The 15248-nt window shown below is 44.5% G+C and overlaps 2 protein-coding genes across 2 annotated transcripts in view; both read right to left on the bottom strand.

The window, feature by feature from the left end:
* Window positions 1-1107: 1107 nt before the first annotated feature.
* Window positions 1108-10657, bottom strand: LOC110154642 (evC complex member EVC-like). The gene is made up of 9 exons (XM_055160966.1): window positions 10219-10657; window positions 9499-9609; window positions 7917-7961; window positions 7427-7501; window positions 6558-6796; window positions 4969-5053; window positions 4469-4549; window positions 3221-3367; window positions 1108-1281 (listed from the first exon to the last, which is right to left on the bottom strand). The coding sequence occupies exons 1-9, from the start codon at window positions 10432-10434 to the stop codon at window positions 1108-1110; spliced, it is 1173 nt and encodes a 390-aa protein (XP_055016941.1). The 5' UTR covers window positions 10435-10657.
* Window positions 10658-11472: 815 nt separating this feature from the next.
* Window positions 11473-15248, bottom strand: part of stx18 (syntaxin 18) — a 13105-nt gene continuing 9329 nt past the window's right edge. Inside the window, exons 5-10 of the mRNA XM_055160964.1 lie at window positions 15184-15246; window positions 13635-13729; window positions 13244-13302; window positions 13073-13142; window positions 12658-12738; window positions 11473-12458 (exon numbers count right to left, since the gene is read on the bottom strand). Coding sequence (XP_055016939.1) covers window positions 12363-12458; window positions 12658-12738; window positions 13073-13142; window positions 13244-13302; window positions 13635-13729; window positions 15184-15246 — 464 coding nt within the window. The 3' untranslated portion in view covers window positions 11473-12362. The remainder of the gene's footprint in view (window positions 12459-12657; window positions 12739-13072; window positions 13143-13243; window positions 13303-13634; window positions 13730-15183; window positions 15247-15248) is intronic.

The following is a 15248-nucleotide window of genomic DNA, read 5'->3' as shown; positions in this document are numbered from 1 at the left end:
GAGGAGCAGAGGAGGAGCAGAGAGGAGAGGAGAGGAGCAGAGGAGGAGAGGAGGGAGAGGAGGAGAGAGGAGGAGCGAGAGAGGAGCAGAGGAGGAGGAGAGGAGCAGAGGAGGAGGAGAGGAGGAGGGGAGAGGAGCAGAGGAGCAGGAGAGGAGCAGAGGTCAGAGGAGGAGGGAGGAGGAGAGAGGAGGAGGAGAGGAGCAGAGGAGGAGGAGAGGAAGAGAGGAGTCAGAGGGTCAGAGAGTCAGAGGTCAGAGGAGGAGCAGAGGGGAGGAGGAGCAGGGAGGGAGGGAGTCAGAGGGCAGAGGGTCAGAGGGAGAGGAGAGAGAGAGGGTCAGAGGGTCAGAGGAGAGGAGGTCAGAGGGTCAGAGGAGGAGCAGAGGAGGAGGAGGGCAGAGGGTCAGAGGGTCAGAGGAGGAGCAGAGGGTCAGAGGGTCAGAGAGGAGCAGAGGGTCAGAGGGTCAGGAGGAGCAGAGGTCAGAGAGGAGAGAGGGTCAGAGGAGAGGAGAGGAGGAGGAGCAGGAGGTCAGGAGGAGGAGGGGAGGAGGTCAGAGAGCAGAGAGAGGGTCAGAGGAGAGAGCAGGGTCAGAGGAGGAGGAGAGAGGGTCAGAGGTCAGAGGAGGAGCAGAGGGTCAGAGAGGAGGAGCAGAGGTCAGAGAGAGGCAGAGGGTCAGAGGAGGAGCAGAGGGTCGAGCGAGGAGAGGAGGAGCAGAGGGTGAGCAGAGTCAGAGGAGGAGCAGAGGGGAGGAGGAGCAGAGGTCAGAGAGGTAGAAGCAGAGGGTCAGAGGAGGAGCAGAGGGTAGGAGCAGAGGGGTCAGAGGAGGAGCAGAGGGTCAGAGAGCAGAGAGGTCAGAGGAGGAGGGTCAGAGGGTCAGAGGAGGAGAGGGTCAGAGGGTAGAGGAGGAGCAGAGGGTCAGAGGAGGAGCAGAGGGTCAGAGGAGGAGCAGAGGGTCAGAGGGGGAGCAGAGGGTCAGAGGAGGAGCAGAGGGTCAGAGGGTCAGAGGAGGAGCAGGAGGGCAGAGGGTCAGAGGAGGAGGAGGGTCAGAGGGTCAGAGGAGGAGCAGAGGGTCAGAGGAGGAGCAGAGGGTCAGAGGAGGAGCAGAGGGTCAGAGGAGGAGCAGTACCGTGAGTCTGGTCTCCTGGTGACTCTGCAGATGTTTCTCCAGATGAAAGAGGCTCTTGTGGATGGAACTGAGGATCTGAGGAGCTTCAGGAGAAAACGCTGAGGAAACTGAGAGACGTTGAGAGAAACACTCAAGCTGCTCACTGAAGCTCTGGCACTGGAACAGACACACACACACACAGATGAACACACACACACACACACACACACACACACACACACACACAGGCACACACAACAACCACACACACAGATGACACACACCACACACACACACACACACACACAACACAGATGAACACACACACACACACACACACACACACACACACACAGATGAACACACACACACACCACACACACACACACACACACACACAGAATGAACACACACACACACACACACACACACACACACACAGATGAAAACACACACACACACACACACACACACACACACACACACACATGAACACACACACACACACACACACACACACACACAATGAAACACACACACACACACACACACACACAAGATGACACACACACACACACAATGACACACACACACACACACACACACACAAGATGACACACACACAACACACACACACACACACACACACACACACACACACACAGATGAACACACACACACACACACACACACAGACACACACACACACACACACACACACACACACACACACACACACACAGATGCACACACACACACACACACACACACACACACACAGATGAACACACACACACACACACACACACATGAACACACACACACACACACACACACAGATGACACACACACACACACACACACACACACACAGATGACACACACACACACACACACACACACAGATGAACACACACACACACACACACACACAGATGACACACACCACACACACACACACACACACACACACACACACACACACACACACACACACACACACACACACACACACACACACACACACACACACACAGATGACACACACACACACGCACACACACACACACACAGATGAACACACACACACACACACACACTATGACATCTCAACACACTCGCTGTGTCCCACTAATGAAACTCCTGCACATCACATCAGGTTTGTCTGGTTTCTGTGTTGCTCCTTGAACCGGAGCCTTAACGTGATGGAGGATCTGATCCTGGAGCTGCTGTCGGGGGCTTCACGCTCCTGGTCACCTGAGGCTCCTCGCGCTCCTGGTCACCTGAGGCTCCTCGCGCTCCTGGTCACCTGAGGCTCCTCGCGCTCCTGGTCACCTGAGGCTCCTCGCGCTCCTGGTCACCTGAGGCTCCTCAGGCTCCTGGTCACCTGAGGCTCCTCGCGCTCCTGGTCACCTGAGGCTCCTCGCTCCTGGTCACCTGAGGCTCCTCGCGCTCCTGGTCACCTGAGGCTCCTCGCGCTCCTGGTCACCTGAGGCTCCTCGCGCTCCTGGTCACCTGAGGCTCCTCAGGCTCCTGGTCACCTGAGGCTCCTCATGCTCCTGGTCACCTGAGGCTCCTCGCGCTCCTGGTCACCTGAGGCTCCTCCTGGTCACCTGAGGCTCCTGGTCACCTGAGGCTCCTCGTGCTCCTGGTCACCTGAGGCTCCTCGTGCTCCTGGGGCACGGGTCAGACTCAGAGTGGTTCAGAAGCTCAAAGGAAAGACATGGGGTCGTCCTCCTGTGGACCCACCGCCCGTAGGAGGAGCCATAAGGGGCCGGTGCAGAGATTTGGGCGTTTCAGTTACAGGGGAATCACACACCTCAGCCTGGAGGAAGTGTCTGGGGTGAGGGAAGTCTGGGACGCCCCTGGGAGTCGCCCGATAAGAGGAAGAAAATGGACGGATGTTGCTGTGTACAGTTTTGTCATGTTTTTGTATATTTATGGAGAACTGTCGTGAGGGAGCATGGGGGCGGAGCCTCGTACAGGCTTGTACTGCTCAACTTAAGGAGGGCCCAGAGATCACTAGATTACTCAAACATGCACGGACGACTCTAGAACCTCTTCATGTTTGTGATGAAGAACATTTGAACATGGGAGAACGCTCAGTGTGACGTACCTGCTGAAGCTGCTGCTGAAACATCTCCTTCTGCCATCGCTCCACCTCCTCCACCGTGACTCCGCCCCCTCTGTCCTCAAGGTCACGGGTGGGGTCAGAGGTCAGGTCAGAGCAAGAGGGGAGGGGCTGGTTCCACTCGTTCAGTTCCTACAAAAGAACAGTGAAAATGATGAGGACATTTGGGACTCTGCTGATGTTTCAGTGGGAGGTCTCTGCTGATGTTTCAGTGGGAGGTCTCTGCTGATGTTTCAGTGGGAGGTCTCTGCTGATGTTTCAGTGGGAGGTCTCTGCTGATGTTTCAGTGGGAGGTCTCTGCTGATGTTTCAGTGGGAGGTCAGACCTCATAGTGACGTCATCTCCAGGTTAAACGTCAGATGCAGTTTGTGAAAAACTATGAACAGTTTTTTAGAGTAAAAGCTCAAAATTTGCTCAAACCAAACAGTGACTCCAGATGAGACAAAAACAACAACAGAATTTAACATTTATAATTTAACCCAAACACACTAAAGGTAAAATAACACAAGTAACACACACAAACACACACACACACACACACACACAGATAAACACACACATAAACACACACATTCACACACACAGATAAACACACACAAACACACACATACACACAGATAAACACACACATAAACACACACATACACACACATACAGATAAACACACACATAAACACACAGATAAACACACACATACAGATAAACACACACAAACACACACATACACACAGATAAACACACACAAACACACACATACACAAACACACACATACACACACATACACACACATACAGATAAACACACACATAAACACACACATACACACACATACAGATAAACACACACATAAACACACAGATAAACACACACATACAGATAAACACACACAAACACACACATACACACAGATAAACACACACAAACACACACATACACAAACACACACATACACACACATACACACACATACAGATAAACACACACATAAACACACATACACAAACACACACATACACACACACAAACACACACACAGATAAACACACACACACACAAACACACAGATAAACACACACATACACACACATACACACACATACACACAAACACAAACTTGTGAAACTTGTCCATTTAATGAGGAGGATTGTGCTGGAGACGCCGTTTAAAAGTGGGCGGGGTCAATAAAAGGTCAATAAAAGGTCAAATATAAGTAAAGTGTTAAAGGGAGTGACCTGTGTGTGTCTCTGCAGCAGCTCCGTGTAAACGTCCGACTCCAAACCCCCAGAAACCTGCTTCACAATCTGAGACAAAACCTGCAACACACAGTTCAATATGTGCTGTAAAATAACCATTAAAACAGATGATTATAATATTTAAAATAACCATTAAAACAGATGATTATAATATTTAAAATAACCATTAAAACAGATGATTATAATATTTAAAATAACCATTAAAACAGATGATTATAATATTTAAAATAACCATTAAAACAGATGATTATAATATTTAAAATAACCATTAAAACAGATGATTATAATATTTAAAATAACCATTAAAACAGATGATTATAATATTTAAAATAACCATTAAAACAGATGATTATAATATTTAAAATAACCATTAAAACAGATGATTATAATATTTAAAATAACCATTAAAACAGATGATTATAATATTTTAATCATATTGTAAAATAGATGATAATAATTTGGACATAAACGTGTCTGACCTGAGCTCGTTCCTCCTGCTGCTCCAAACACAACTGACGCACTTCAGCCAGAGCCCAGAAATACACACTGACGCGCAACGCACACCTGAACACACACACACACACACACAGAGTTACACACAGAGAAATACACACTGACGCACAACACACACCTGAACACACACACACACACACAGAGTTACACACAGAGAAAATACACACTGACACGCAACACACACTGAACACACACACACACAGAGTTACACACAGAGAAATACACACTGACACGCAACGCACACCTGAACACACACACACAGCACACAGAGTTACACACAGAGAAATACACACTGACGCGCAACGCACACCTGAACACACACAGAGTTACACACAGAGTTACACACAGAGTTACACACAGAGAAATACACACTGACACACAACACACACCTGAACACACACACACACACAGAGTTACACACAGAGAAATACACACTGACGCGCAACGCACACCTGACACACACACACAGAGTTACACACAGAGAAATACACACTGACGCGCAACACACACCTGAACACACACACACACACACACAGAGTTACACACAGAGAAATACACACTGACACGCAACACACACCTGAACACACACACACACACACACAGAGTTACACACAGAGAAATACACACTGACGCGCAACGCACACCTGAACACACACACACACACACACACACACAGAGTTACACACAGAGAAATACACACTGACGCGCAACGCACACCTGAACACACACACACACACACACACACAGAGTTACACACAGAGAAATACACACTGACGCGCAACGCACACCTGAACACACACACACACACACAGAGTTACACACAGAGAAATACACACTGACGCGCAACGCACACCTGAACACACACACACACACACACAGAGTTACACACAGAGAAATACACACTGACGCGCAACACACACCTGAACACACACACACACACAGAGTTACACACAGAGAAATACACACTGACACGCAACACACACCTGAACACACACACACACACACACACACAGAGTTACACACAGAGAAATACACACTGACGCGCAACGCACACCTGAACACACACAGAGTTACACACAGAGAAATACACACTGACACGCAACACACACACACACACACAGAGTTACACACAGAGAAATACACACTGACACGCAACACACACCTGAACACACACAGAGTTACACACAGAGAAATACACACTGACACGCAACACACACCTGAACACACACACAGTTACACACAGAGTTACACATATACTGACCTGTAATAGTAGTATGTAGTCTGTAGTAGTAGTAGTACTGTAGTATATAATAGTATACTACTACTACTACTATATGTAGTAGTTGTAGTATGTAGTCTGTAGTAGTAGTATTTGGTAGTAGTAGTAGTATTTACCCGCTCTGCGTGAGGGCGAGCAGAGGACACAGGAGTAGTACTGCAGTATGTAGTCTGTAGTAGTAGTAGTACTGTAGTATATAATAGTATACATGTAGTATTAGTGTGTAGAAGTAGTAGTAGTAGTAGTAGTAGTAGTAGTAGTAGTAGTAGTATTTACCCGCTCTGCGTGAGGGCGAGCAGAGGACTGGACACAGGAGTGAACCTGAACACTCTCTGAGGCGCTGAACACATAAAATGGCCGCCTCCGTTCTGCCCCTCGCCGTCGTCGTCTTCGTCATCGTCATCGTCATCATCAGAGCAGGAGGGGGAGGGGGAGGAGCCGGGGGGCGGGGCTGTGGGGTGAGGGGACAATCCGGTTTCATGGAGGGACGGGTTTGAAGCTCCGTCTGCTAAAGGCTGCAAACACAAACACCAAAAGGACCTGAAGTGAAAACAAACACCAAAAGGACCTGAAGTGAAAACAAACACCAAAAGGACCTGAAGTGAAAACAAACACCAAAAGGACCTGAAGTGAACACAATAACACTGTAAACAGATCAGACCTGAGGATTCAGAACTGTGAAACAAGCACCAACAAAGAATCAAAACAGTGAAAAGTTCCACAGTGCAGTTTTAATGTAAACTGGCCTTTGAGCCGGTGGAACTGGGCTGGACTCTGAGAAAAACTACGGACATGAACTTTCTAAAATAAACTGAGAATGTGACAATACCACTGTGACTAATGTGAATAATAATAATGTTACTAATGTGAATACTAATACTAATACTAATACTATTGTGAATAATAAAGTGCGTGTTATTAATAATATTAATAATAAAATATTGTGAATAATAAAGTGTGTGTTATTAATAAATAATAAAATAATAATAAAGTGTTATTAATAATAAAATATTGTGAATAATAAAGTGCGTGTTATTAATAATATTAATAATAAAATATTGTGAATAATAAAGTGTGTGTTATTAATAATATTCATAATAAAATATTGTGAATAATAAAGTGTGTGTTATGGGGGTGGTCCTCACTCTGTACTTTTGGCTGATAGGGTAAACCACTCTGGCTCTGGAGGCAAACGCAGCAATGTTGCTGTTCACTGGAGCCTGAAAAATACAAACACAAATACTGAGAAAATACTGCGTTTAAATACTGCGTTTAAATACTGCGTTTAAATACTGTGTTTAAATACTGCGGTTAAATACTGTGTTTAAATACTGCGTTTAAATACTGCGTTTAAATACTGCGTTTAAATACTGTGTTTAAATACTGCGTTTAAATACTGCGTTTAAATACTGCGTTTAAATACTGCGTTTAAATACTGTGTCTAAATTCTGCGTTTAAATACTGTGTTTAAATACTGTGTTTAAATACTGCGTTTAAATACTGCGTTTAAATACTGTGTTTAAATACTGTGTTTAAATACTGTGTCTAAGTACTGCGTTTAAATACTGTGTTTAAATACTGCGTTTAAATACGGTGTCTAAATACTGCGTTTAAATACTGCGTTTAAATACTTACGTGTGGGGACACGTGTGAGGACACGTGTGAGGACACGTGGGGACACTTGTGAGGACACGTGGGGACACGTGCGGGGACACACGTGGGGACACACGTGGGGACACATGCGGGGGGACATGCACAGAGACTCATGAGTTTCTTCAAAAAGGACATAGAGAGAATGGGACCATGTCTAAAATACTGCTATCGATATCGTACACAGTGTTGGGGAGTAACGGATTACATGTACCGCCGTTACGTAATCAGAGTACAAATTGTGAGTAACTGTATTCCGTTACAGTTACTGTTTCAATGAGTGGTAATTGGATTACAGTTACTTTGCTGAAATAAGTGGATTACAAGGCGGTATTTTCCTGTTTTCACATTTTGTGCTACATCCCATTTATTTATTTTATTATTTCGGTAATTCCACTCATTGCCTGAAGCCCAAACAGAACGCGACAATAAGAGCGATGGAAACGTCATGTTAAAGTTGGCGGTGTCAGTCACACAGTGGAAGCAGCAGTGCATTGGTAAAAACGCATTTGTGTCTTGGAAATTCTTCTCCCGATGTGAGATATATATATTAAAAAAAAAACAAATATAAAATCGCCTACAACTTAAATGTGAAACAGGAGCTACTGGCGCTGGTGAAAACAACCTGCATAGACTCATAATATCTGCACTACTGTCATATAGTGACCTGCCACATGAGGGGACGTGCACACAAACACACACAAACACACACACACAAACACCTTCATCATCGTCATCAACCTGAGAACCCGCGGGTCACGTCTCCTTCCGTAGTTACAGCGCGGACACCGCCGTCTCGTGCGCCGCGTGTGGAACGTGTTTTCTCGCGTAAACCGCACTTCCTCCTGTGCGCCTCTAAACCAGAACTAACACCAGGACTAAACCAGGACTAAACCAGGACTAAACCGGGACTAAACCAGAACTAAAGACCTGGTCTAGACCTGGTCTAAACCAAGTCTAAAATCAGGACTAAACCAGGTCAAACAACATGACACTAACAGTAGTTTGACATAATTTAAGGTGATCTCATATAAAAAATAATTTCTCTATCAATAATATTTTTTAATCTGGTGAAGGAAAGACTGATCTTGTTTCTGTCTTTTAACAGACAAAACCTCGTATATTCAGATGTCGTGGTCTTTGTTTCTCTACAGTAAACAGCTGCTTATTCATGGAGACTTGGACTCAGACAATTTGAAGACAACAAACAAGAATTTTCAGGATGTGGTTGCTACATTCATGTCGTTTAAAAAAGCATGACAATATCAAGTAATCCAAAGTAATCAGATTACGTTACTCACTTTAAGTAATTTAATGGATTACGTTACAAACTACATTTTGGGGTGTGTAATCTGTAATCTGTAGGGGATTACATTTTAAAAGTAACCTTCCCAACACTGATCGTACAATACCGATACTAGTACCGATATATCGCCTATCCATACTGGATTGTATGATTTATTTATTGTGTTAATACTCAGTTTTGCTGTTTTAAAAAATATATTTGACGTCTAAGAGTTTTAATTCAGTTCCCTGTAGCACAGAGAACCTTTTCTATGGTGCTGACCTCTGCCCCCTGGCTCCGCCCCTGGCCCCGCCCCTGGTCACTCCTCTGGGGTTCTGGCTCCTTTGGCTCCTCTGGCTCTTCCGGCTCCTCTGGCTCCAGGAGGCGTGGACCCTGAGGAGGAGGACATCTTCAGTGTTACAGGTCACGGTGTCAAAAGGATCAAAAATCAAACTTTAATCGAGATTAAAACGAGTATCGAAACTCAGTCCTCATTGACAGAACCGAGCGGAACCTTTACAAACTTTCCTCAATGTGTTTAGAACGATCTGGATCAGAACAAGTAGAAGAGCACAGAGACTAGTATATAGACCTGGTTTGGACCTGGTTTAGACCTGGTTTAAACCTGGTTTAGACCTGGTTTAGACCTGGACCACTGAGGGATTACACACATATAAGGACACATGGGAATAGAAAAGAACGTTCTACTGTTTAATGTGGAGAATCACAGTTTGTTGTCTAAAGAAAGAAGGTTTATAAGTATCGAGGATCGAGTCTGTTCCTTAGTGTGGAAACTGAGTTTGACATTTTAGTGTCATCATGACAACAGTAGAGACAAAAACAAGTTTATTAAAAAACTCAGGATTAACATTTGTATTTTTTTATAGTTGTATTCTCACTTCTCTGTGGAGGATAAAGTGCTGCACACTGAGTCATATCACATGTTAGAGTTTACAGTTTTATTTTAAGATTGTATTTGTAGTTTAATTGCATTATTCTCACCTGTCTGTGGAGGATAAAGTGCTGCACACAGACCCGCAGCAGCAGAGCCGCGGTCAGGGCGCCCGTCAGGACTCCGCACGCCGAGGAAAGCGCCAGGAGTCCGGGGTAAATGTGCAGCAGCTCCGGGGACCCGAGCCCCGGGGACCAGAGCCCGGAGCGGGGGAAGCTCACAGACACGTCCGCCTCGCACTCCCACGGAGCCTCCCGCTCCGACATCTGCACTCCACAGTTTTACACCAGAAAATGTGAGGTAAAAGTGTGAAACGGTGAAATAAAGTGAGTTTAGCTCGGTTAGCTCCGGGACGAAACGGTTAAAATGTCCCGGAGAAAAGCGCCTCTCCCCGGCCGCGCTCGCCGCTCCGCCCCGGTGCTTCTGCTTCTCTCCGGTTCCACTCGGACAGAACTTTTCACAAACGGATCCGAATCTCAGTAAAGTTTGTTTTCCTTCGCGATAAAAAAAAGAAAGAAAAAAGGTTCTGCTACAAAAACTTTGGGAATGAAAAAGTAAAAGAACAAGAAGGAAACACAAGACGGAACCTTCATAATAAAAGACAACATGAAGTTTACCGTCAGAGGCACGTGGTTAATCTGGAGTTTTACCGTAAATACACAATGATAATTATTGGCGACATAAACTCAAAAGAATCAAAAAAGATACTGTTTGTTATGAAATATAATTTATTTTGCATTTATACTTAAAAACAAACCAAAAAAAAAGGTAACGTTTTTCTTTTGAAAGTACGACCGGAAAAGCTGCACACAGCAGGCGCACACTTAAAATCATTTTAATACGAACGAGTTGAGCGTAAATACTGGACCGTCACCATGGAAACCCTTTATAAAGAACGTCCTGAAGAACTCAAACTCATCATTTTAATGTTCCGTCATAATTTTCAACACTTTTGCACTTTTGCATTTGTACTCTAAATGTTCCACCAACCTCATGTTCACACACACACACATGTACACACACACACATGTACACACACACATTTACACACACACATTTACACACACTTACACACACCCCCCCCCACACACATTTACACACACACATTTACACACACACTTACACACACACATTTACACACACACTTACACACACACATTTACACACACTTACACACACACATTTACACACACACATTTACACACACACTTACACACACGCATTTACACACACTTACACACACACATTTACACAGAAAAACATGAACCAGAAGTGAGGTTTACGTTACATGACGACACTTCACACTGTGTGAAAAGGTTTATTACAGAGACTAACAGAGGCACATCACACGGGTCGATACAGCTCAGGTTTATTCTGTCTCCTGTTTCACTTCAGTCTCGTTTCAGTTCATCTCAACCTCAAGAACGTTTTAAAATGTCCCATGATCCTCTGCTCTGTTCTAAGGTGGTTTCCTGGTCACACAGACCTGGAGCTGTGTTTGTTTCATTCACATGTTTAACACACAAACCTGCACATTTAACATGACAAAACACTCTGTTCCACCTTGTGATGTCATCATGTGGTGATACAGGAAGTGCTCCACTGTGTTTTTAAACGCCACACACCTTCACTAGAATCATCTGGATCATTCCAGTCCTGGAGTCGTCGATCTCAACTCAACTAAAGGGAAAAGGAGCTGAGAACTTGATGACATCACAAGGTGGAACAGAGCGTTTGGATCTTTGGAGATGTAACAGAGTCAGAATAAACAAACAAACAAACAAACACAACTCCAGCTCTGTGTGTGAGGAGCAGGAGCTTTAATCCAGAGGAAACATTTGGATCTGTGAGTTTATTTGAACCCGTTTCAGATGTTCTTCAAACTCATTCTTTAACTCGTTCTTTTGACTTGAGGTGCGGCAGGAGAACGTTTGTCGTGGAAATTGTTTGACAGGATTTTCTGATGTCGGAGGTCAAAGGTCAGTGCTGTAGCTCCCCATTCAGTCCAGAGTTTAAAGCTCCACTGTGGAACATCCTCCAGCTCACGGTGTTCAGGTTTAGTTCATTCCGCAGGTCCCAGCCGTAGCAGAGTGGTTAGCCTCCCGCCGTAGCAGAGTGGTTAGCCTCCCGCCGTAGCAGAGTGGTTAGCCTCCCGCCGTAGCAGAGTGGTTAGCCTCCCGCCGTAGCAGAGTGGTTAGCCGTCATACCAGTCGAGGAAGAGGAGGGAGAAGGAGCACATGACGAGGAAGAACAGGATCCACACTCTGAAGCCGGCGTTATTTTTAATCGCCTAAAAAAAAAAAAAGAGAAAATTTAACTAAGACACAAAATGTAACTGTGGTTCTATGAATCCCTCAGTGCTTTGAGCGACGCCCTCTGCTGGACGACACAGAACCAAAGGTCAAACTGAGCTCAGGGCTCAGGCTCAGGGGTCAAAGGTCAGTCTCAGGGTTCAGTCTTAGGGGTTAAGGGTCAAAGGTAAGACTGGCCTCTCTGATGTCCTCGTTTCCTTCTTTGACGTTCTCTGTGGCTCCGACCACGAGCTGGTGAATGTTGTCGATCTCCGTCTCCTGAAATAAAAAAAAACAAAATAAAAAAAACATTTAGATTTTATTTTATTATTCAAGGAGAGAAGAGAAGGCGGAGAGGAGGAGGAACAGAAGAGGAGGAGATGAGGAGAAGGAACAGAAGAGGAGGAGAAGAGGAGAAGGAACAGAAGAGGAGGAGAAGAGGAGGAGGAACAGAAGAGGAGGAGAAGAGGAGAAGGAACAGAAGAGGAGAGGAAGAACAGAAGAGGAGGAGGAGAGAAGAAGAGGAGGAACAGAAGAGGAACAGAAGAGGAGGAACAGAGGAGAAGAAGGTGAGGAGGAGGAGGACAAAGAAGAGAACACAGAACACATGTACCTGTTGAAGGACTTTCTCTGCAAAGATCTCCTGCAGCCGTGAGATCTCCACCACCTTCCCCTCGATCTGCCTGAGGTGGAGCAAAGGTCAGAGGTCAGGGGTGAGAGGAGAAAGGTCAGAGGTCAGGGGTCAGAGGGTTTGACCACAGTAAATAAAGTTTAAAAGACTCACTTGACTTCGTCCACCAAACTGTTCATCTCACTGACGAGCCGCTGGTTCTCCTGCTCAAACTGAGACACACAGACACAGGGTCAGGGGTCAGGGGTCAGGGTCAGGGGTCAGGAGAGAGAAAGAGTTTAAGGCAAAATAAATAAACAAACTTAAAGCTCCTGAATCACACCAAAGTGACTCTGAGATTTAAGTCATCTCCAACTCGTACTAAATGTGCAGGTTTGTGCTTTAAACGTGTGAATTTATTTTGTGTTTTCATAAAATCAAGACAAACACCACACTCCAACATGTCCATGTACTGCAGTATGTGACTGAAGTACCCAGAGTACTTCAAACATGCAGTATTCTTCAGGTACTATTTCCTTTACATGATGTAAGTGTTGGAACGTACCATCTGGATCTCCTCCGGGGAGAGGTCCTCATCCTCAAACCCCCCCGTCCACGGGTCTTCAGACGGGTCCACGGGGCGCTCTGCAGAGACAGGGTCTAAGAGTACTTTTACTGCATATATGAGGTAGTAGTACTACATCAGGTAGAGGAGACAGGGTCTAAGAGTACTTTTACTGCATATATGAGGTAATAGTACTACATCAGGTAGAGGAGACAGGGTCTAAGAGTACTTTTACTGCATATATGAGGTAATAGTACTACATCAGGTAGAGGAGACAGGGTCTAAGAGTACTTTTACTGCATATATGAGGTAGTAGTACTACATCAGGTAGAGGAGACAGGGTCTAAGAGTACTTTTACTGCATATATTAGGTAGTAGTACTACATCAGGTAGAGGAGACAGGGTCTAAGAGTACTTTTACTGCACATATGAGGTAGTAGTACTACATCAGGTAGAGGAGACGGGGTCTAAGAGTACTTTTACTGCATATATGAGGTAGTAGTACTACATCAGGTAGAGGAGACAGGGTCTAAGAGTACTTTTACTGCATATATGAGGTAGTAGTACTACATCAGGTAGAGGAGACAGGGTCTAAGAGTACTTTTACGGCACATATGAGGTAGTAGTACTAAATCAGGTAGAGGCCTTTGTATTGTATTTTAAGTAGTACTTTAAGTGTTAAATAAAGTAGTACTTTTACTACACGTTTAAAGGTAAGCGCAGTACTGCCTCAGTAATACTTTTAAAGCCTTTTTAATGCCACAATTCAGTATTTTTTATGCAATTAATAAATGCAGAAAAAGTTATTTAAGTTTGTACCTCTGACTCAGCAGAATGAGGAGAAACTACAGAGAATTATTATAATGTAAAACATTTATAAAACATTTATAAAACATTTATAAAACATTTATAAAGTGTATTTACTGTAACATCACTGAGAGTTTGGATCAAATCTCTTTTGTTTGTGTTACTGAGACACACAAGAAACAAATGAAGACAAATAGTAGTACAGTACTACTAGTAGTAGTACTAGTAGTAGTACTAGTAGTAGTAGTAGTAGTAGTAGTAGTAGTAGTAGTAGTAGTAGTAGTAGTAGTAGTAGTAGTAGTAGTAGTAGTAGTAGTAGTAGTAGTAGTAGTAGTAGTAGTAGTAGTAGTAGTAGTAGTAGTAGTAGTAGTAGTAGTAGTAGTAGTAGTAGTAGTAGTAATAGAAGTAGTAGTAGTAGTAGTAGTAGTAGTAGTAGTAGTAGTAGTAGTAGTAATAGTAGTAGTAGTAGTAGTAGTAGTAGTAGTAGTAGTAGTAGTAGTAGTAGTAGTAGTAGTAGTAGTAGTAGTAGTAGTAGTAGTAGTAGTATAGTAGTAGTAGTAGTAGTAGTAGTAGTAAGTAGTAGTAGTAGTAGTAGTAGTAGTAGTAGTATAGTAGTAAGTAGTAATAGTAGTAGTAGTAGTAGTAGTAGTAGTATAGTAGTAGTAGTATAGTAGTAGTAGTAGTAGTAGTAGTAGTAGTAGTAGCAGTACAGTAGTAGTAGTAGAAGTAGTAGTAGTAGTACCTGGTGCCCTCTCTTTGGTCTGCTCAGTGGTGGCGCTGGCGGCGTTGGCGGTGTTGGTGAGTTCA

This window comes from Boleophthalmus pectinirostris, unplaced genomic scaffold, assembly GCF_026225935.1.
Source record: "Boleophthalmus pectinirostris isolate CB_2022bp ecotype Guang Dong unplaced genomic scaffold, ASM2622593v1 HiC_scaffold_3, whole genome shotgun sequence".
NCBI lineage: Eukaryota > Metazoa > Chordata > Actinopteri > Gobiiformes > Gobiidae > Boleophthalmus > Boleophthalmus pectinirostris.
The sequence above is the reverse complement of the archived record's forward strand: the minus strand, read 5'-3'. Positions and strand labels throughout refer to the sequence as shown.

Excerpts from the sequence above, each read along its gene's own strand:
- LOC110154642 (XM_055160966.1), bottom strand. The coding sequence starts at position 10,434 with ATGTCGGAGCGGGAGGCTCCGTGGGAGTGCGAGGCGGACGTGTCTGTG. Across the intron at positions 7,502-7,916 it reads CCTCACACGTGTCCCCACAC|GCTCCAGTGAACAGCAACAT; the intron begins GTAAGTATTTAA and ends TGTATTTTTCAG. Across the intron at positions 4,550-4,968 it reads AGCAGGAGGAACGAGCTCAG|GTTTTGTCTCAGATTGTGAA; the intron begins GTCAGACACGTT and ends TGTGTGTTGCAG.